This window comes from Rhinolophus ferrumequinum, chromosome 12 (genome assembly GCF_004115265.2).
Source record: "Rhinolophus ferrumequinum isolate MPI-CBG mRhiFer1 chromosome 12, mRhiFer1_v1.p, whole genome shotgun sequence".
Lineage (NCBI taxonomy): Eukaryota > Metazoa > Chordata > Mammalia > Chiroptera > Rhinolophidae > Rhinolophus > Rhinolophus ferrumequinum.
Window position 1 is genome coordinate 77,243,521 of NC_046295.1, and position 22,088 is coordinate 77,265,608.

At 53.1% G+C, this 22,088-nt stretch overlaps 1 protein-coding gene across 1 annotated transcript; it reads left to right on the forward strand.

Annotated features, from left to right (window-relative positions):
• Nucleotides 1-5,918: 5,918 nt before the first annotated feature.
• On the forward strand, nucleotides 5,919-21,530 carry URM1 (ubiquitin related modifier 1). Its single transcript, XM_033122371.1, has 5 exons — nucleotides 5,919-6,017; nucleotides 10,150-10,220; nucleotides 19,382-19,463; nucleotides 20,921-20,969; nucleotides 21,291-21,530. Exons 1-5 carry the CDS (start codon nucleotides 5,983-5,985, stop codon nucleotides 21,357-21,359), a joined length of 306 nt encoding a protein of 101 aa, XP_032978262.1. The 5' UTR covers nucleotides 5,919-5,982; the 3' UTR covers nucleotides 21,360-21,530.
• The last annotated feature ends 558 nt before the right edge of the window (nucleotides 21,531-22,088 follow it).

Below are 22,088 nucleotides of genomic sequence, written 5' to 3' on the forward strand. Positions count from 1 at the left end.
CCGACAGCGGTCCACACCCTAGGCCAGCAGCTGACAGTTCAGGTGGAGGGTGGCCAGGATAAGAAATCTGGGGTGACTCCTGGAGGGGGGCCTTTGAAAGATAGAGGAGTCTGGTGCTTCTCTTGGGGGAAAGCAGGGGCCAGGGGTGGTGGGGATAAAGCTGGAGCTGGGCGCTTGGAGAGGGGTTAGGGGGTGGCAGGCAAGTCTGCAGAGTCCTAATCTGCAGTGCACTGGTGTGACCAGCAGAGGGCGGGCAGAGCTTGCAGAATGCTAGAGCTCACCCAGGGGAAGCTGGAAGGAGACAATTCCCACCTCAGCCCCAGGCAGGTACCCAGCCCAGAGCACGCTGTGGTGGGCCTTTGAGGGCCTATACTTGGGCTTGCAAGGGGTTGGGCTTGGCCAACAGTGTGGCCTTGTGTCTTTAACCCTCAGCAGTGCACGCTTTCCAATGGGAAGGAGTCCATGCCTTCCGGTTGAACAGTCACCGAAGGCAGTATGGAGTGGTCGCCTCTGCACTCATGAAGTAGGTACTCATGCTGTTATTATGTTGGTGCAAAAGTAATTGCGGTTTAAAAGGTTAAAAAAGTGGCAAAAACCGCAATAATTAATAATTAACGATGGCTACTGTTTATTGGGCATTTCCTGCCATTTAAATAGTGTTTAACAGTTTACAGAGCACCTTGTAAGTACATCTAAGGAGCAAATTCAAAGGCCTCTGTGTAGGGGGCTGGGTGAGGGGTGAAGAGACCCTAGATGTGCCCTCAGGGAGCCCACCATCTGGGAGTGGGGGAAAGGGGGGTAGCAGCAAAGAGCCTGTGCTTAGCTGTACCTAACCCAGTGCCCTGGCTGGGGTGAAATGGGGGGGGGTATGTTTCCTGGTCAGAGAGGCTTTTTAAGGAAGAGCTATCCAAGAATTGGAGGGGAAGAGTGTCCCACACAGAAAGCAGCAAAATGGAAAGGCCTGGAGGTGCAGGGAGGGTCGGGGAGATTAAAGAAGTGCAGCGAGGCTGGGCAGGGTGTGTGGGGAGTTGAGCCAAGATCTGAAGTGAGTCCTTTGTGAGCGCTTCTTGCACACCTCTGGAGACTGGGAGCCCCGCTAGGAGATCCTTGCATCCCATCAACCCGCTTCCTCAGACTTTGCTCATGGCCACCATGTTTGGAGCATTTCCTATGTGCCAGGAGCTCTGCAGAGCGTTTTTGTGTGCATTATTTCATTAAGTCCATAACACAAAGCAGCTATTTGGATCCCCAGATGAGGAATCTGAGGCTCAGAGAGGCAAAGTCTGTCCAGAGGCCACAGAGCCTGTGAACGGCGGTGCTGGATGCAGGCCTCTTCCCGGAGCCTCAGTGTTCCCATCTGCAACCTTCACCGGGGGAGGCTGGAAGGGGCCTGCCTCCAACGTCTCCGGAGGTCTTACTATCCTCAAGACAGGCAAGTGGCCGCCCAGGCCAGTACTTGGTGTATCACTTTCAATTCCTGGGAAGAAGGTTAAATACCTCCGAGGGGCCCATTGAAGCGGCCAGGGAGGGGGCAACCGGGTGACTTTCAAAGGGGCCTGAATGCATGGCCGGCCCCTCCCCCCGAGGAGGGGGCCCTGTTTCCTCCCAGCCTAATGATATTCTGGGCTCAACCCTCATCTTTGGCGGCAGTTTAACCCGAGCCGGGGCGGATTTCTTTCTCACTGATCTCAGCTTGACACCCAATTAGCACAAGAATGGGAGGAGGAAGCCTGCGAGAGGCGCCTCCCAGCCTCCCGGGGCACACGAGGGGAGCAGGCGGGAAGACAAAGGGCAGCGGGCAGGGGGGCACCCGCGCCCTCGCCTCCCCCTCCGACCCTGCCATTGTCTCCCTAGCAGCTTCAGAGAGGATGGAGGCCAGCGCCCGCCCGGGCTGGCCGGCCTGCTGGAGGGGATAGGGAATGGGGCCCAAGCCCCTCTTCTGCGTGGATCCCAGGGGAAGGCACTTGGGTGAGCCTGCCCATGGGGAGGCAGTGAGAGTCAGTGAGTGGGAGTAGGGATCCTGAAGGCACAACAACCTGGGCTGAGCCCTGACACTTAAAAGTCCAAGGGCAAGCCACCATTCTGAACCTCAGTTTTCTCATTTGAAAAATGGGGATATGGTCCCTGCGCAGAAACAATCAGGTAACGCATGTAAAGCACCTGGCTGGTGCAAAGTGGGCATTCAATAAATACTCATTAAATGAATAATGTTAAACTATTATTCTTACTAATTAAAAGGTTGAGGGCGGTAGGCTTGGGGTCAGAAGGAATGACTTTCTAAGAGTGAAAGCCAGGCATTAAGAATGGGCTGATTTACCCAGAAGTGAGCTCCCAGTCTCTGGGGCAATGGAAGGAGAAACTGGAGGAACCCCTACCTGTCGAGATGTGGGAAGGATTCCTACTCCTCCGGGAGGAAGGGAATGCCTCTGGCCTTCCCATGGCCCTCTCCCTCCCCACCTCCACCTCCCACAATTCCTTTGGGAAGCCTTCCCTGATCTCAAGGCTGGATTAGGGGCCTCCTCCTGCTCCCACAAGCCCCCGTGTTCCTCCCTCATAACACTGATCTCACTGTGTGGTCAGTTTTTATATGTGTGTCTCCTAAAACATCAGCCCCAGGAGGGCAAGGACCCATTGGTTGTATTAGTGTAGAATTAACCTCTGGTCGTTTGCAGAAAGAATGTCAAAGAATTCACAAGACTCAGAAAGTAGGAAAGCAGGGACAGTTTTATTGAGGGTTGATGTCACGCAGGGAATCATGCAGGGTCTCCGGTCCCACTCCCCACATAAGAACGCAGGATATGGTGAGGCCAAAAAGGAACACCCACATAGCCATAGATAGGGGAGTCATACCACTATATTCTCGCTGACGGTGGGTTGAAGACACAGGAAGCAGGAGCCACACTACCTGCAACCTGCCATCCATTTCTCTCTGCCAACCAACCTCACTTGCTAGCTGCAATCCACTGTGCTAACTGGAGTCCGCTCTTGCTAGCTCAGCCACCATCTTCTTGCTAGTCCCCCATCTGCTGCTAGCGTAGTCACAGCAGTTATATTAGTGGCCAATGGCTACTGGTTACAGCTGACCGCCAACTAGCCACAGCTGATGGCCATCCAATCACAGTTGATGGCCATTTACTACTCCAATGAGCACCTTTCCACGTGAGGGCGAGAGCCTAGAAACTGCACTCCTGGCTCTGTCCCCACAGTTGGGCAGAGTGCCCGTGGCAGTGTCTAAAGAAGGCTGCCGCAGGTGGTGAGAGAAATACCAACAGAGGGGTTGGCTTGCCGGGCGCAGAGTCTTAGAATAGACAACTGCAGCGGGTTATTGTTTAGCTGGGCTTTTAGGTTTTTCTATGCAGGATACAGGGGGCTAATTATCTTGCAGTTGTTTACCATCACTGCTGGCCCTTCTGAGAACTCTTGTTGCAGTTAGCTTCCTCCGAAAATTGTCCTGGTGTTTGTCAGCCTGCAAGTGTAGTGCTAGCTAGGAGACTCAGAGCTAAGTGGTTAATCTTTAAACCTATTCTTTCCAGCTCCCAGACTCATTCTTATTAACTCTTTTTGAGTCATCAGTTAATATTTAGGCTTATTCTTGTTAGCTCCCAGACTCCTTCTTACTCTTTTTCTGACTCATCACTGGTTTTGTTCACCATTGTGTTCCCAGCACAGGCACTGCGCCTGCACTTAATAGTTGCTCAATGAATGTTTATCAGATGGATGATGCTCTTCAAATGCTCCCTACCTCTCCCATTCCAGCGCTGGGAGGCGGCAGTTCCCAGAATCAGAGCAGTGGGCTGGGAACAGAGGCTCTAAGGCCTCTGAACACCTTCTAGGAAGGCCCTTATCTTGTTGGCAAAGAGAAGCCATTAAATGACTTTGAGCAGGGGAGTGATGTGTTCATTCATTCATTCATTCATTCATTCAGCAAGCATTTACCAAACCCCTACAGCACAAAGTATAAAATATACAGTACAAAGCTCCTTACCACAAGCCAGGGATCAAAGATGAATCAGGCATGGTTTCTGCCCTGGAGGAGCTGGGTCCAGTGGAAGGATCCTGGAATATTTTTGCTGAAAGGACCTTAAGAGATCATTTGGTCCGAAACCTTCTTTATAGATTGGGGAAACTGAATTCCAGAGAGGGGGGAGTGCCCACCCACATAGTATGGTGAACATAGGGCCTCTCTATTTTACCACAGGATTCCACTGCACTGTTTGAGGATCAGGACTGTGTCTCATTTGTCCTCCTTTTGTCAGTGCCCTGGGATAGTGCCTGGTACACTGAAGGGGCTCAGGGTGCCCATGGGTTGAACTGTCCAGTGAAGCCAAAGCCAGAAAGAGGGAGGTAGGAGACAGGCTGCCAGCAAAGTGGGTGCAGGTGAGAGGTGATGGGATGGTGGTGGAAGAATGTGGGGTTGCAATATCAGCTTAGAAGGGAGAAAAATCCAAATATGGTAACTGTTTAGATGTAGAAGAATTAAGAACAATGTCCAAGGTTTCTTGCTTGGGTGTTTCAGTGGGTGGCAGTAGTACACTTGAGATCAGGGACACAGGGGAGAGCCTGTTTCTGGGAAAGAGGCACTGTGCCAAGAACTCATTTAGTCCTTACTACAACCGTATGAGGTAGGGCTGTTATTATCCCCATTTTACAAATGAGGAAACTGAGGCACAAAGATGTTAAGGGATTTGTCCAAAGACACAGCTAGGAAGTGGTGGGACCTGGATATAAGCTGGCAGTTGAACTCCAACCTTTTAACCATTACATCATTCGGCCCTAACCACCAGGCTACATCACCATACTCCTCTAACGTTGAGTTCAATTTTGGAAGTGTGGTTTAGATACCCTGGGACATCCACTTCACTCTATTTCTAGTAACAGGCTCCAGTGGTCTCCCTACCTCCTTCTTTGTTCCCCTCCAAACCATTCACACTGCATCCAGAAAGGCTATTTTAAAACACTGTTAATAATACCACTCCCTCCCAAAGCCCTTCAAAGGCCTCCCATTGCTCTTAGAATAGAGATTGAAATTCTTACCTGGCTCACAAGGCATGATTTGGCCCCTGCCCACCTTTCTAAAGCCTCATCTCTTACCAGGCCCCCTGCTCCCCAATTTCCACCTTCCTTTCTTGGTGATCCCGCATGTTCTCCCACCCAGCGCCTTTGCACCTTTCTATTCAGCGCCTTTCTATTCTCCACACTGGGAATGCTCCTACAGGTTTCTCTCCCGTGACAACCACCTAGTTAATTCTATTCAGGCGTTAGAGCTCAGCTCAAGTCCAGTCCAGTCCGCTTTCTCTCGGAAGTTCCAATAACTCCAGATCATCTCTTTCCGTTTGAGACTTCGTATTTGTTAGTAAGACTGGTATGTTTATTTGATCAGGGTTAGTTTCTCCCACTAGACTGTGAGTACCCTAAAGGCAAGAACCGAGTCCATCCCGTTCACCCGTGTTCCCACAGCACCCACCAAAATGCCTGGCACATGGAGGACGTGCAATAAATATCTCTTGTATGAGTTAAATCCCAAGTCGACAGCGAAGGGGGTGGTTGGACAGTGAGTCGATAGCTCAGGGGAGAGATTTCTGGGCTGGAAATAAAGATTTGGGGGCCACTTATAATTCAAGTGAGAAGAGTGGACGCGCTTGCCCAGGCGGTGTGCGGACTGAAGAGAGATTCGTAAGTAATCCAAGATAAACAGTAACGTGGCTCACGGTCACTGCGCAAAGATGCCAGGGGCTCTCCTCCGCTAGCTGTGGCTCGTACAAGTCGCTGCCCCCCCTGGCTCCCTGAGCCCGGTCCCTAAAAGGCAGATGACCAACTCAAAAGACTCCAACAACGCCGGTGACCTTCCCTAGCCAGGCCTACCTTCAATAGCTAAGGAGGACGGTTCCCTAGGCACCGCCCCTTCCGGCCGCGGATACCGGAAGTTGGGCGCGGGAGCGCCGGAAGTTAGAGGGAGTTTCCTGTGAGCTGGGCTTCCTCAACATGGCAGCGCCCTTGTCAGTGGAGGTGGAGTTCGGGTGAGTCACAGAGTTGGGGTGCCATGGGGATGGATTGAAGTTGTTGGGCCCGGAACTCCCCTCCTTTTGCCTTGGGGCCTGTCACGACCTAATCTCCGAGGCTCCTGGCGCCTTCTCTGAGCTACGCCACCCGCCTCGGAGGGTCTGAGAGGCTCGGTCTCCCTTGGCGACCAGGCCGTATGTCCGGGAATAGAGGCGCAAACCTGGGCGTGGAGGTGCGCCCCGGACACTCCTCGGTGCCCACCGGACACTCCTCGGTGCCCTGTGCCCTGCTGGACTCAAAAGGCGTGACGGTCAGCAGGTGGCTTCTCTACTTTCTTTGCCAATACCGTTTTGGACCAGACCCGTGTGTCTGGTACCTGATCTCTTAGAACAGAGCATAACCACTCTTCACCCCTGATTCTTTCCTTTGGGCAGCAAGTTCCACTTACACGGTTCTTGAAGCCTTGTTTCTGGTTGGATGTGTGGCCAAGACGAGACTTCCTTTCTCTTTTCCAAGATTTGGGAGTGTTAAACCTGAGCCCTTTTTAAGACAGTCAGTAATTTGCTAAGTGCTTTCTGCAGATCCTAAGTCAGGTGGAGATATAGAGATACGTGAGATAGCACAGCGGAAGAGACTAACCCTGACAGTACGAACAAAATGAAAAGGGCAGGAATTGGGGCACACATACCAGTAACTGAAGAAAAAGATGAGGGAGGATGTCTCCTCAAGCCACTGTCTTCTATCTCCTACAAACAAAAAGTTTGTCATATAATTTCGGAGCTGAGAGAAACTGCAGAGCTTAGAGAGAAGGCAAAGAAACCGTGAGAGACGGGTGGTGTAATTTCCAGAGTCACATGGAAAAGCTGGGATGAGATGCATGTGTGTGTTTGAAGATAAACAAGCCAAGGCTTATGTAGAAAGGAAAAGTCTGGAATGGGAGTCTGTTAATAAAACCTCTGTCCATAAATGCCTTTCCTTTCATTGGATACCCTCGGTATCTTTCATGTTTTCCCTTCATTGAGTGGTTCATTCTCCAGTCATTTATTGAGTGCCTACCATGTGCCAGGCAGTGAGCCAGGCACTGAAGATACAAAGATAAATAGAACTCTGTCTATGCCCTCCAGTGTTCAGCATTTCTGTCTCAGCAGGGGGTAGTCTCATGAATGTTAAGTGCATTTTAATTGATGATATTGTCTGGCCCCTTGGATCCAATTAGAACTGTACTGGTTTGGACTCCTGACTGTTTTGCTTCACTGACCCTTGTTCCAGCGATGCCTCTCATAGCCTAGAGGTTCCAGGAGAATCCCTACTGATTTGACCAGCCTCAGCAGAGTTGAAAAGGGAGAAGTTGCAGACTGCTGACGTTAAGCTTTATCTACAGCCAACTTACCTTTTATTCTCACTGAGTCAGACATGGTATTTATTCATCAGAAATGTCTTCTGTCTGCCAGGTACTGTGCTCACAGCAGCGGGGAAGTCATGGAGGAAGATAGGGTCCTTGCCCTCCAGTACTTAAAGACTAGCTTAATTACCCCTTTTCTGATCTGAGCATCTCTAGCCTCAGCCCCCCCCCCCCCCCCTTACTTCCAAGAGCAATAGTGAGCCCAACAAGGCAGGACAACTTTCCTTCACCCATTTACTCACCTAACACCACTGCCCACCACCAGTGTCCCATGAGAATGGCAGCTTCTCAGGAAGCAAGAGTGCCCACGATGCATGCCAAACCCAGATTCCTTCTCTCTTTGTCCTTTTCTCAATGTATGTTTTTGCCCCTGGCCTTTCTTTTATTTCCTACGTATCTCAGCAGATTCCCTTCACCCTGAACCTGAGCAGATTTGCAAAGAAGCTGCCTTGCCTGTTATTCTCTCCCTTTCGTTCCCACATGCCACCCGGATCCTTGAAGAGTCTGGGTTCGGACGTGGCCTCTTCCCCCGAGCAGATGTCCTCCCAGCCCCACCAGCTCTGATAGACTCTCCAGAAGATCTCTCACACGTTTCACTCTCTTGTCCGTGACTAGTCCTGCCACCTCTGCCTTGCCTCCTGAACTGGCCTTAGCAGAGCATTTTCTCCGGTCACACGGGACTCAGCATATGTAATGCAGATGTGTTTTGTATCCCTGCGGTCCATACGTGAGATTCCGTCCTCTTTTTCCCTGTTCCTCCTTCCTGAGTCTGGGAGGTATTGGCAAAGGGAGGGAATGCCAGTGAAGTTAGAGAATAAGTGGGAAAAGTGGGCATTTTCACTTATGGCAAATTGAGTGCCTACTGTGTGTGAGGCCCTGTTTCAGGCAGAGCTTGCATTCCAACAAGTAGTGGGGAGACATAAAAATATAAGATAAAAAGGTGATAAACTGGAAAAAGTGAAGGCAGTTTTGGGAATGTCTATACCAATTACTGATGCCAATAAACATCCCTACCAAGAACTGGGGAGTGGAGGGAAGATGAAGTGTCGTACGATGTAAGTCCTTAATTGACTTTGAAAAGCAAATCCTATCCGACAGAGAGAGTCTGGCTTTGGTTCTCCTGGGGCCAAAACAGGCCCTTTGCCTGCTTCCTTGAATCACTCCAGAGACTGGGCGTTCACCTTTCTTCCTTCCAGATGTGCTGACAGCAGAAAGGCCAACCCCTCCCTTGGGGGCTAGTGAACCCAGTTGTGATAGGTCACTCGCTGAGCCAGACTGGCTCTCCCTTCATCCATTTTGTAAAGGGAAAAACAGCCTCGGCCTCTGAGCCTGGCACCACCAGGTTTGGCCATTCTTGGTTGTTTGCCTGGGTCCCAGTGCCTCCAGCTCCCACCCCTTTTCTCTGACCCCCAATTCCTTAGCCCCTTGCCTGTGGCCCTCCCCCACCCCAGCTGCTGCATGTGCCAACCCCCACCCAGGAGAGAACGAGGCTCTTGGAAGGGGATAAATGGAGGCTCTGTGCGGGCTTGCAGCTGAAATGGCCCTGCGCGCGGCCACAGATGGGCCTCTTTTCCCCCCTCCACATTTCTGCATCAACAAAGCGTGACCTTGTTCGATGACAGTCGCCCCATGTTTCCTCCATGACAATGCTTGCCTTGCCTTTGCCTCCCAGTGGACAGTCTCAGGACATCTCTGTTCTCTGAAATTGGGAAAGGGTGGTGGGGTGGGAGGCATCACATCCGTCAAAAGCCTGTTAAGGCCTTCTCAGTTAAGTTCCACGTGAAGTCTGGGATGAATCAGGAGACCCAGAGGGAGAAACCGTGTGGGCCGCTGCAAGAGCCCTGGGGTCCACGTCATAAGCCCTGGCTTCAGGCCTTGGCTCTGAGCATCTCTGCTGTCCCAGCCTTCCCTTGGCCAGGTGCTGGCACACAGAAGTGAACCAAACTCTGCCCTCAAGGGGCTTTCTGACCTTTGGGGAGTCTTGGTTTTCCCTGCCAAGGCTGCTGGGCTGAGCAGAAACCAGTTAGAATTCAAAGCCTAGTTGAGCCACTACCTCTGTGATCTTGGACAGGTCACTCAACCTCCTCAGGCCTCTGCTTCTCCATCAGATGGAGTTAATAATGTCTGCCTCCCTCCCTCCTTTCCTGCGATGCTCTGAGGATGAAAGGAGATGAAGAATGGCCTTGGAAATGGCAAGGTTATTGCTAAGGCTGGTGGAGTCTCTTACCCTCCAGCACTGTGGTGTGCCCTCCAGGCCAGCCGTGGGTGGCACAAGCAGGGACATTTCAAACCCTCACCTGGCCAGAGGAAACCCCTCAACACATACAGGGTCTCCAGCGTGCCTCATGGTGGCCTCTCAACATTTTTGTAGATGGAAAGACTGAGGCTTGAGAACATGGAATCGCGTGCCCAAGGTCTGGGCGTCAGGCAGAGGTGGAGCCTGGTTTCCATCTCGAGGCCTACAGCCCCAAACCTGAACCTGTATGCCAAGCTGCTTCTTGAGAAAGCAGAGGAGTAAAAACAAGAGTCTGCAAACTTGGGTACTTGATTATTGGTAAAAAAAAAAAAAAAAAAAAAAAAAGGTTATTTACACCCTGCTTTACTACTTCAGAAAGTCACATTTTGAGAATCAGTCACTGGTACCCAGGGTGTTCCTGAACCTTGGGCTCTGCATCAGGTTTCAGTCTTAGCCTGGTATTTGCAGGAGCTTACCTGGCTGTCTTTCTCTGGCCCTCCTTCCTTTGCAGAGGTGGCGCAGAGCTCCTGTTCGACGGTGTAAAGAAACATCAGGTGACCTTGCCTGGACAGAAGGAGCCCTGTGAGTATGGACTGTCTGAGCCCCTCTCTGGGTTACACTGGGCAGGCGTCTACAGGGGTCCCTTCAAGTGGGAATGGGTCGGATTTCCCTGGCCAGTGGGAGAGGGAAGAGCGACCACCAGAGTTCCCTTCGCCCATCCTGTCTAGGATCAGCCAGCTTTGTAGGAGGGAGATGGCGTACCTTAGTGCTCAGGAGGGCGGGTTCTGTATTCCTGGGAATTCCCTCAGACCTTCGGCCAGTGGCCTCCCCTCTCTGAGCTTTAGTGTTCTTACCTGTGCACTGGCCATGGTGATTCCTATCTCTCAGGGTTGCTAAAAGGAGCCTCTCTATTAGTAGATGGCAGCAGAGAGATGCTTTGATGAAAGTGGTAGCCTTCATTGGGAGTGTAGCAACGTGGGTGGGCCCACGTTATGGTGAGAGGATTCAGATGAGAAGAAAATATCCAGCCACGAGGGAGGTTCTCTAAGGGAGACAGTGGGCTTTTCTCAGTTGTGCATTCAAATACTTGTTCATCTTTCTTTAACAAAGATACACTGAGCACCTCCTGTGTGGCAGACCACGTACCAGGCACTGGAGAGACAGCCGTGAACGAGAGCCAGTGCCTGCCTTCAAACTCGGGGGTGGGCAGAGGTCCAGCTGGGTAACTACCAGTGTGGCCTAGAGGCAGGGGCAGGTATTACAGTTGTGGAGGTCCCCATAGGCCTGGCACTGGGTCCTAGCAAGTGCAGGACGGCCAGGCCCCAGAGCCCGTCACACCTAGGGCTGAGATATGATACTTCTGGGGAAGAGAGGAAATCTGTCACCAGGAGGCGGGAGCATGAGGTTCCTGAAGGCAGGCAGTAGAAAATGGTCAGTGAGTTTGACAGAATTCTTCTAGAACTGGACCCTCATCCGTCAGGAATCAAATAATGATTGCCCAAAGTCATTGGCTGCCAGTGCTGTGTCTGAGCCTCCATTGGGTTGGAGAGCAGTGGCACGGGGGGGTCTGTGTGCCACACTGAGGCTGGGGGACACTCACCAAGGTACAGGGCACTGCCCGCCTTGAGATAGCAGTGGGTATGAGACTAGGGTTAAATGTCAGGATTGCGGGATTGTGTGTGTCCCTGGCGGAGGAAGACCAGGGGTGATAAAGGCAACTACTACTCAGTTTGGCAGATGGCCATGCAGCCTTAGGAGGGAACAGTTGGCCTTCTGAGGAAGCCTCTCAAAGATTCAGCCTGAAAGACCTGGCTGGAAAGTTATTAAAATATCACAAGTTATGATTTATTTCTCCCTGCATTTGCTTGTCCCCAAGTTTAATAATTCCAGCACCTTTCATTCGTTCATTGGCTGAACGCTCACCAAGTGCCAGATGTGGAAGTACTTTATTATTTCTTGTAGTTGTCACATAGTGTTTTGAGTGCCTCCTTTGTGCCAGGCACTGTACTAGGTTGCGAGCTATTCGGTGGCGAACAAAACAAAACAGCAGGTTCTTGCCCAAATGGAGCTTACGTTGTCATGGAAGTGGAGACAGGCAACAAAGAAGTAAACCCCTGTGTGTGTCACTGTGACTGTACCAGTGGTTGCCTGGCACGAGGGGAACAAAAGGTGCTTTGAGTGAGACAACAGGTAGTAAGGGAAGTCCTCTGTAAAGAGGGACTGTGGGCTTAAGTGAAGGATGGAAAGGAGCCAGCCTCATAACTCGGAGGGAGAGCAGAGGTGCGTGGGACTCATTCCAAACAAAGGGGGGTAGCACGTGCGAACGCCCCCTGGTAGAAGCCTTCGGGGTGGCCAAGGAACTAAAGGAAGGCCAGTGTCACATGGGGCAGGCTGAGTGTGGCATGGCCCCGATTGGTTGTGCAAATACTTGTCACAAATTCCCAGGTGGTAGCTGTCATTTTTATTCCCATTTTAAAAAGTGGAAACTCAGAGATGTCAAGGGTCTAACTCCAAGTTGTATAGTTATTTACATGGCAGAGCTGGGATTTAGAAGCAGATTTCAGGGCCTCCAGAGCCCTTGCACAGTGCCACTCACATGGTGACATTTACCCTAAAAGGCTCCCCTAATCACGTAACATCTCACACCTGCAGTGTACTTTCCAGTTTGTACACTTGTATTCATTTATATTCATGCATTCAACAGCTACTTACGAGGTATTATCAAACAATACGGTAAATGTTTGTTTTTTAATTTTATTGTTATCATTTTAATTGGGGAATATTGGGGAACAGTGTGTTTTTCCAGGACCCATCAGCTCCAAGTCAGGTCGTTGTTTTTTCAATATAGTTGTGGAGGGCGTAGCTCACTGGTCCACGTGGGAATCAAACCAGCAACCTTGGTGTTATGAGCACCGCACTCCAACCACTGAGCCAACCGGCCGTCCACTGGCAGCTCAGCTCCAAACTCAAGCTGTTGTTTCTCACTGGCCCGTGTGGGAATCGAACCGGCGACGTTGGTGTTATGAGCACTGCGCTCCAACCTTTGAGCCAACTGGCCACCTAACCAATACAGTAAATGTTTAAATTTTATAAAAACTCATTACAGTAAAAGACACATTGCCATTAATCCCCCTCAAAATACTCCCCCTCGCTTTGAACACACTTATGCCATCATTCTTGCCACTTTCTAAAGCAGTTCTGGAAGTCCTCTTTCCTGAGTGTCTTTAGTTGCGCTGTCATGGCTGCCTTGGTGCCGTGAATCGATTCATGGTCATTTTGACTTTGGGGAAGAGCCAGAAGTTGCACGGTGCCAAGTCTGATGAATAAGGTGGGTGAGGACACACTAATATTTTTATTTGACAGAAATTGCCGTACCAGAAGCGATGTGTGACACAGAGCTTTTCCGTTGTGATCACAAAATACGGTGAAAATATGGTGAATGCTACTGCCGAGTCTATCCAACAGAAAGGCAGGAATCTTCAATATGGAAAGCTGTGTGTCAAACCTTAGTAACAGTGTGTGACAAGTTTCATCTTGTTCCGTGCAGGCAGTTGGGTGTGAGCTATGGTTGAGAGAAGGTGTGTTTTAAAGTGTGCCATAAATCATCATCATGACAATGCTCCGTGTCACACATCACTTCTGGTACGGCAATTTCTGTTCAAATAAAAACATTATGGTGTGTCCTCATCCACCTTGTTCACCGGATCGGGCACCGTGCGACCTCTGGCTCTTCCACAAAGTCAAAATGATTCAGGACATTGAGGCAGCCACCACAGCGCGACTAAAGACACTCATGAAAGAGGACTTCCAGAACCTCTTCAGAAAGTGGCAAGAACGATGGAAAAAGTGTGTTCAAAGTGAAGGGGAGTATTTTGAGGGGGTTTATGGCAATATGTCTTTTACTGTAATGAGGGTTTTTTTATTTATTTAAACATTCACCATATCGTTTGGTCACACCTTGTATTTTGATTTTAGTGGTGACCCCAGTGGGTATTATCTATCATCAAAGAAACCAAAACCCGTGAGAGAGAGAGAGACAGAGACAGAGACAGAGACAGAGATAGAGACAAGAGACGAGACAGAAGAGTCCGTTACTCAAGCAGGGAGTCTGGGCCAAGACCCAGGGTTTTGATCCCTCCTCCACCACCCGCTGCTTACAGGGCAGTTGGGGGCCTGTCCTCCCCTCTCTGGGATAAAAAGAAAGGAAGCAGGGTGGGGAATCTGAAATGGCCCCTTTGCTCAATCTTTGGGCCCTTGGCTGTGACTCTACCTCTGGTTCCCATTTTTGCCCTCCTGTGCCCAGAGGCTTGGGTCACATCGCAGCCGCATTGCTGGTTGGCAGCTGCCAGGCCTTATCCTGGCACATGGGAGCCCAGCAGTTGCCACTGGGAGAGTCTTACTCGTCCCCCAAGCTCGTGCCCAGATCTGTTGTCTGGCAGCCTTCCCAGCCCAGGGGCTGCCACTTGGCCAAGCAGGTCTTGGAGACTCCAGCAGAGAAAATAGCAGCCATAAGATTATGGATTGTGACAAGCCTCACAAACAAGGGGACTCCAGGGCCCTGGGTCCTGGGCCAGGGGAGAGCTTCCAACCCGGCCCACTTGGGAGAAGAGGATGGGCGAGGCCAAAGGGGGTGAGACTGCAAGAGAGGAGCCCTGGCAGTGTACAATAGCAAATCAGTTACTTCCAAGGGCCTCTGTTTTCCCATCTGTAAAATGGGAGGTTGGGCTAGATTTCATCTTCATTGAGCAGGTTATCTATTTGACATCTACAGTTTGGAAACTTTGCTTCCAGATCTAACTATACAGCTCTGGGAAACAGGGTGTGCTGATCCAGGGAGAAGGTGTGCGTGTAGGGGGCACGTCTTAATAGCCATTTTCGAGGAACAGTTCATCTCTTTGATTGGCTGGTGTTGGTAGGCACCCACCAGCTTTGGGTATTGTGGCCACTGGGGGCTGGCTTTTATGCTTCTAGGATCCTTAACTCAAGGCTTCCAGCCCATGGGTTGGTCAGTGGCCTGAAGCAAACCCAAAATGTCGGGACAGACTTTCCCAGCGTGGGCATTACCTGCCCTGTGCTCCCCCCACGCTCCCAGGAGACGCGTCTGCCTTACCTTTTCCTGCCCTTCCTCCTCTGCCTGCCATTGTATTGCAAGGTGGCTGAGAAGCTCCCGGCGCTTTAAACTGCTTAGCAGGCATTTCACAGCCTCTCTGGGGCCAGCTGTTCCTTTCTCTGCTCTGGGGCCTGTTTGCTGATCCCCTCCCCCCCGCCCTCCTCTCCCCCACACCCCTCCCAGTCCCTGTGCAAAATTGCTTTTGAAAAGATCCACTTTCTGCTTAATTAAACAATGAGGAGCGTCCCTTCGCACATCTGTAAACCTCCTTCTGAGGCCAGTTTAGCTCACAAACTGCTCTATTCTTACCCCCATTCACTTGTAAATGGACCCTCTGATGTTCCCTCTACCCTCTCTTACTCCCCCCGTCCCAGCTCTTTCTTCTCCCTTCCTACTAGGGCCTGGGGTAGGCCCCCCCAAGAGCCTTGTTTAGTGGATTTGGTGGGGACAGGAGTGGTTTAACCTATGGAAGGGAAGGCTCAGGGGATCCGTTTCTCCCAAATCTGCAGGGCGGGCATGAGGATGAGGGGACATATTTGTTAGCAGGGTCCCCATGGACTAACCAGGCTCGGTGGGAGTGACAGGAAGACAGATTTGTGGTTGGGAGAAAAGCTCTCCCTGGGGCGTTCAAAGAGAGGCTGCCTGAGGGTCTGTTACAGCCGGGATTCAATATCAGATAAGACCTTGAGATTGTTCTCTTTCAGCCTGAGGAGCTAGGATTGACATCATCGGGGGTCCTGCCACATTGGGTGGTCAGCCTCCCAGACGACCACCAAGTCCACTGGGTCAGGGACTCTGGTTTGAGCCTTCGTAGGTGCTACCTCTAAGGCGCACGTGTGGTGTCCTGTCGCCAGCGGCTCTTAGGAGAAGGTTCTGGCAGCCCAGAGGTTAAGGCATCCTAAGCCACTGGGCAAGTGTACGTTTGTCCTGTGTGTTTGGCCCGGGCTGGGCCTACTACTAAGCTTATGCCTAACTCCTCACAGCACTCTTTGCAGGTTCGATTATTATCGCCACCGTTTGTCAGAGGATGACACTGAGACTTAGGGAGCTGAGGTGACCTCCTCCCTGAGGCCATCTAGCACACAGTTTCCGGCTCCAGAATCCAAACTCTTAGCCACTGCACAGTGCAGCAGCTCCCATCACTTGCTCCTCCCCAGATGGACAAGCCAGGTCCCGAGGCATCCTGTGCTGGAAACCTTTTAGTGGGGTGCCCCCTCCGTCCTCGGCGGCTGCATGCCCAGCGGCAGTCTGGCCTCCAGTCCCCACGGCCTCAGGAGATTCCTCCCACCTGGTTGCCCTGGCAGCTCCTTAGGGGTCTGAACATCCAAAATGGAGGGGAGGTCTGGGTCTGGGACGCCGCACCACTCTCCCAATCCCTCCATCCTCTCTTTCTCTGTCTGACTTCTGAAAGAAACGTACTGAGTCCCACAGAGAGCCCCAGCCAGTCCCAGCACGGTCTGATTAATGGTTGACTGACTGTACCCCACCCTCCAGAACGGTCTGAGCATTTCCCCAGGGTGCCCTTGGGCAGTGTGGAAGCTCAGCACAAAGGGTACAGGTTCTTCTTCTGAATCGTAGAAGAATTACAGCGTGATGTGCCAGGCGTGGTGGCAAGAGCGCTGTATGAACCCTCTTATTCCATCCTCACAACGGGCATTCTTAGCGTTCCCGCTGATATCATTCCCATTCCTGCAAAGAAGGAAGCGGAGGTTCGTGGAATTCCTTAGCCAAGGTCCCATAATCAGGAAGTGATGGAGTCGAACTCAGACCCGGGAGGCCCTGTTCGCCACCTCTCCTCCCTCCGTCCCTCCATGGTTCTCCACAAGTTCAACCGTCATCTGGTGGGGAGGGGCATGGCCCTGCGTGCCAGGTTCTGTGCGGTGGCCTCAGAACACACTCTAGTGATGGTGACGTCATCGATTGGAGTTGCACGGGCAGTGGCAGTGTGGGCTCAGCGCCCTCGGAGCATACGTTAGGTAAATCCCCAGAGGTTCATGAGGCGGGAGAGGCCTCTTCCACAGGAGGCCCCCCGTCAGGACCCACTCGTGCCCTGTAGGATCTGCCACCTGACTACCGCTCAGCCTCTCTCATGCTGATCTTCATACCTTCTCCGTTCTGTCACTTTGAACCTGCCAATTCCATCCTGCTCTTCCTTCTGCCTGAATGCTCCCCGACCCCACCCTATTCACCCTTCCGGCCTCAGCTTCAGGGCCATCCTCAGAAAAGCTTTCCCTGATCCTACACTTTTCCTATCTAAAGGAGATAGCATTGGTCACAACTAATTACGTGAGTAAGGTCCAGCTCTCCCGCCGGCCTATTAACTCCATGAGGGTGGGCTCTGTCTGACTTGTTCAGCACCTTCTCCCAAGCACCTGGCACATAGTACTTGCTCAGTAAACACCTTGCAAATGATTGCGTGGGATCCCAAGAGGGAAACCACCCTCAGGGGCAGTGGGAAGGCAGTAGGACACAGAGAGGGAAAGTGAAAGTGAGATTCCCCACAGGATCCCCAGGCCACCAGCCCCTGCCTCTGCTTAACCCTTCCTTCTCCTCTGGGCGCCTTTGGAAGCAGACCATCTGGCTTGGAGCCATTTGCATACTGTCTGGGCCTCAACAAGCCTAGCAAGATGTCCCTGGGGGTGTGTTTCAGGCCAGGCCGAGTGGCCCTCGCAGCCTGCGAAGGGACCCTTGAGTTCCATCTCTCCCCACCCCCAAATCCAGGCATAGGGGAACAATGTGGATGGTGATGCACTGGCCTCACCATGGTAACAGGCTATCAAGAATGTGGGCAGGCCTGGGGGGCGCAGAGGAGGGAGGGAATGACCTCAGCAAAGAGGAGCATCATGATAAATGAGCCAGCACCGGCAGCAGACTCACCCCCAGCCCACCCCTCTGGGACTCCATGACGGTGCCATCACTCGGATGACCCCGATATGACCACTAGCCACTGCCACCACCCCCACCGCCTAGCCGGAATGGAGCACAAGTCCCTTCCTGTTCCCCACCTGGGTCTGGTTCTGTAGAAGCCAGCTAGGGCTGTGGAGATGCAGTGGGGGCCCTCAGGCCAGGCACCTCCCGGTCCTCAGTGCCTCCCTGCCTGCCAGGACCGGCTGATGGATGTGTCAGACCCCGGCGGCTCTATCGAGCGGCCACAAGATGTATGTGCTGGCGGCCCACCGTTCAGTGCCAAGATGGAGGCCAAGGGAAACCTCTGAAAGCCAGGCCTCAGGGGAGGAACCCAGCCAGGAGGCTAAATGGACTGCAGCTAGTTGGAGGCAACGCTCCCCACCTCCGGCCCCTCCAGGGACTGTGAAGACTTTGATCTGCTTTGTTTAAAAGGAGGAATTAACACTGAAAGGTGGCAGTTGCAGTCCATGGACGTTTTGCCCATGCCCTGTGCTCTGCTGGCATATGAGCCAGGGAAGTTGGCATGGAGCAGAGTGAACTAGTCTGTCCAGGGTACAGCCTGTCTGCCTGCCGGGGGGATGGCATGCAGGCCAGAGAGAGCGCCTTACAAATGCTGTCCAGGGCTGGTGCTGTGCGTGTGACGCGCTGCTGGGCCTAGACTGGGGAGAGCTCATCCTCGTTTCCCAGGCAGCCTTTCCCTCACCTCCGTGCGGGGTCGGACTCCAGCCCCCGAGCTTTGTCTCAGGCCTGGGTCCAAGACAGCAGGCCCTCCTGAGATATTGACTTGGGTGGAGCTGGCTGGCCCTGAGCCCCCTACTGGCTTTGCAGAGACTAGTTGTGTCCCCAGGGCCTTCGGTCCTCAAGTCCTCCCAGGAAGAGGAGGGACTCCTGCAGCCTCAGCCGACCATCTGAGCCATAGCCTTCGAGTTCACAGGTTTCAGTGTTCCGTGGCCTGGAACCCTGTTCCTAGGAAAGGAGAGGTGACACTGGGGCCAGGTGGCTCTGAGCCTTCCCATGATGTGCAAGGAGCTTAGTGGCTATCCCAGAATCACAAGCAGCAGATCTCAGTGTCCAACAGAGCAGGGGAAGCCCTTTCGATCCTGAATCTCTTGCCTCTTCGAGGTGGCTGCCCCCGGGCTGGGGGTGTGGGGGGCACTGTGTGAAGGGGTAGTCGCCGGGCAATGATTTGTCTGTGTCTCTGGCTGGTGAAGGAGCCTTCTCGCTTTCTGCCAGAGGAAATTAACTGATGTTATCAGCTCAGCAATTGTTTTTCTTCCCTCACAAAGGGAAATATATGCAGACCCCTCTAAGAGCAAGGCGAATCCTCATGTGGGACTGGCCACAGAGATAAAGGTGGAGGGTGCTCTGCAGGGCCCTCTCAGAAGCCTAGCTGTGGCGATTGCAGCCCATCTTGCAGGACTTCTGTGTGGGCTCTGTCTCCCAGCGCCTCCGCACGTGGCCGTTTCTCCTGCTGTCCGCCTTGAGTCCCCGGTGCCTCTTCAACCTGTCACCAATGCGAGGGGCCACTTTCTCTCAAGACCCCTCTGGCAGGTCACTGGCCTGTGCCAACCCATGTCTTCACCTTGGGAATCCACACGTTCAGGGGCTCTGGTCTAAAAGAGGCCCACTGAGGCCTCCTGTTCACTTCCTTCTAGCCCAGACAAGGCCCGGGGGCTCAGGAATCATTTGGGTTGGACAGAAATCTGATCTGTGTCTTCCTCTCTAGGGGACATCCGGAACCTGCTTGTCTGGATCAAGAAGAATTTGCTAAAGGAGCGACCAGAGCTGTTCATGCAGGGAGACAGCGTGTGAGTCCCTCTCTCCCCTTCCCTGAGGGCCGTGGGCGGAGGGAAGGAAGTGGGAACCCATCCTCGGTTCACCCACAGCCTTCTCTTGTCCCCTTATCGTCCTCTTATCCTCTGAGGACAGAGCTTCTGTCCGCTTTTCTTGTTACCACACGGGATTGTTGGGAATTTTTCAAACGTCCGGGTCAGAAGACTGGTAAATTTCTCAAGAGACTTGGCTTCTTCCTGGTTGCCACAGACTTGCTGTGGAGCCTTAGGCAAGTTACTTTACTTCTCTGGGCCTCAGCTACTCTCTGTACAGAAAGCTCTGAGGGAAAGATGCTGCCCGAGGTCCCTTTCACCCTCTGACAATCTCGGATGCCTTGACCCATAGAACTTTCTGCGATGATGGACATGTTGTGTATCAGTGCTGTCCAGTATGATAGCTGCTAGGCCCGGGAGGCTACTGAGCCCTGGAAATGTGGCGAGTGTGAATGAGGAACTAAATATTCGGTTTTATTTCATTGTAATTTAAATTTACATGTAGCTAGTAGATACCACAGGTCGAGGATGCCGGGGAGTGACTGCAGACACACAGGCACATTTGTGCCCAGTGCGGATGCCCCTACCCCTGGCCCAAAGCTTCTGTCCCTGTCCCAGGCCCAGCTCAGCCTCCTAGGCAAGGAGCCAGGTTCCATGGATCAAGAAGTCACTTTACTTCTACAACAAGGCCAGCCTAATGTGTCAAAGCGGTGGGCAGGGCACTTGTGGGACTCCATCTGCCTCAAAGCGGAGGGCACCAGCAGGTCCTGGGGCTAAAGCTGCCATCCAGCCCCTGGCTCAGGTCACGGTCCCCAGTCATGGAGGCCACCCCCAAGGACAGCAATGCTCCTTGGGCTACTGCCAGCAGGAGCCAGGCTGCGGCACCTCTCCACACGTCTGCCTCCCCAGCCTCCCCAGCATGGCTGCTCTTGGGCATTCAGGTGCTCAGAGCGGCTGGCAGCCTGCCCTGATTCGGAACAGCTGAGCTCGCCGCCTCTCCAAGACTGGCCTGCAGGAGGCCTCGAAGGGTGACGCGAGGCCCCTGGAAAGAGACACTGCCACCGGGGCTTACCACCACCACAGACTCGGCAAGCAGGCACCTCACACACACCCCCTTTCATCTTCGCACATGCCTTGTGGGGAAGGCCCTGTAATTGACCCCATTTCTAGTGGAGGAAACTGACACCCAGAGAAACAAAGTGACCTGCCTGAGGGCTGGGCGGTGGTGCTGGAATTTGCACCCATTTTGCATCTGGCCCCAAGACCATGACCATCTGATCTGGTTTCCTTTCAACTTAGACTGTTACCTCCACTTCCTGGGAGACCTTTAACCAGGACTTCCAGAGGAAGGGCTCCCACCACACTCCTGCAGTCCAGATGTCTAAGCCTCTGTCCCCCTGCCCTTCGCTCCCTGCTACTCACCACCATCTTCCCCACAGGCGGCCGGGAATTCTTGTGCTGATTAACGATGCCGACTGGGAACTGCTGGTCAGTACCGCGGACAGCCCTCCCCCAACCGCACCCCTCATGCTTTCCTAGGAAAGCCTTTCATGAGGCCCAGATAGGGGGACTGGATTATCCTCTGTCCCACTCTAGCCTCCGAAGGAGGCTATTCAAGTCTCCCACCCCGAGTGAGGAAGGAAAGGGTCGTTGGGGGAAGTGGTAAGCTCTCCTCCATCCTGGACCTCTGGTAGAGTCTACCTTTCCCAAAGCAGCCAGGCGCCACCCCCCTTCAGATCCTCCCGACACCTTGGGACAAACTGGAAAAAATGACCCTGATGGTCTCTTCCTGTTTCTCTCCCGGACCAGGGTGAGCTGGACTACCAGCTTCAGGACCAGGACAGCGTCCTCTTCATATCCACGCTGCACGGTGGCTAAGGGCCCCTCTCTGTGCCTGGGCGCCCTTGGGGTGGGAAGAAAGAACAATCAGACATCCCCCTGGGCCCTGCTTCCAGATCGTCCTGTCCCCCTTGGCTGCTTTCTTCCCTCCTCTGTCCCCTGAGCTCCCTCCAGGCAGGGAAAAGAGGCCAGGTGCTAAAAATGAGCCTTTCTCAGGCACGTGAGCAGGGGAAGGCGGGCAGGCGCTTGAGCCCAGGGCTCCTCCCAGCAGCTGAGGTGGGGGAGGGTGCCCGTTTGGTTTGTCAGGAGTGGAGGGGGGCCAGGTGACCCAGCTGCCTTCCACTCCTGTGTCTCAAGCTAAACCCTGAGTGGCCACTGACCAGGCGCCCCAGCTCCAGGTCACAGTGTCTTCGTGGGGAGGATGAATGGTCTTGAATAGCTGATGACTTCCCAAACATTGGAGGAGTCCCCGCCTCAGTTTCCCCATCTGGACAGCAGAGGGCTCTGCCTATCCCCCACTGATGTCATTATGGAACCCCAGCTGGGGTCCCCTATTCAGTGCGGGCCCCCTCCCCCCCACCCAGCAGCTGCTCTTCCAACCACACCCCTCCTCCTGTTCCCCCCACCCCCAGCCCTTGACCCTGGTTGGCCTTCCCCCCCACAGGCCACCAGATGGGCTCCTGAGACCCTCCCCCAGCACAAGGCTGACTGCAGCTCATTCTGAAGAGGAGGGAGTGGGCTTAGGCTTGGACTGGCATAGAGGCCTGG

Bases quoted from the DNA above. Each gene is read 5' to 3' on its own strand.
- URM1 (XM_033122371.1), top strand. From the start codon at position 5,983: ATGGCAGCGCCCTTGTCAGTGGAGGTGGAGTTCGG. The intron at 6,018-10,149 runs GTGAGTCACAGA...CTTCCTTTGCAG, and splicing joins TCAGTGGAGGTGGAGTTCGG to AGGTGGCGCAGAGCTCCTGT. The intron at 19,464-20,920 runs GTGAGTCCCTCT...TCTTCCCCACAG, and splicing joins TTCATGCAGGGAGACAGCGT to GCGGCCGGGAATTCTTGTGC.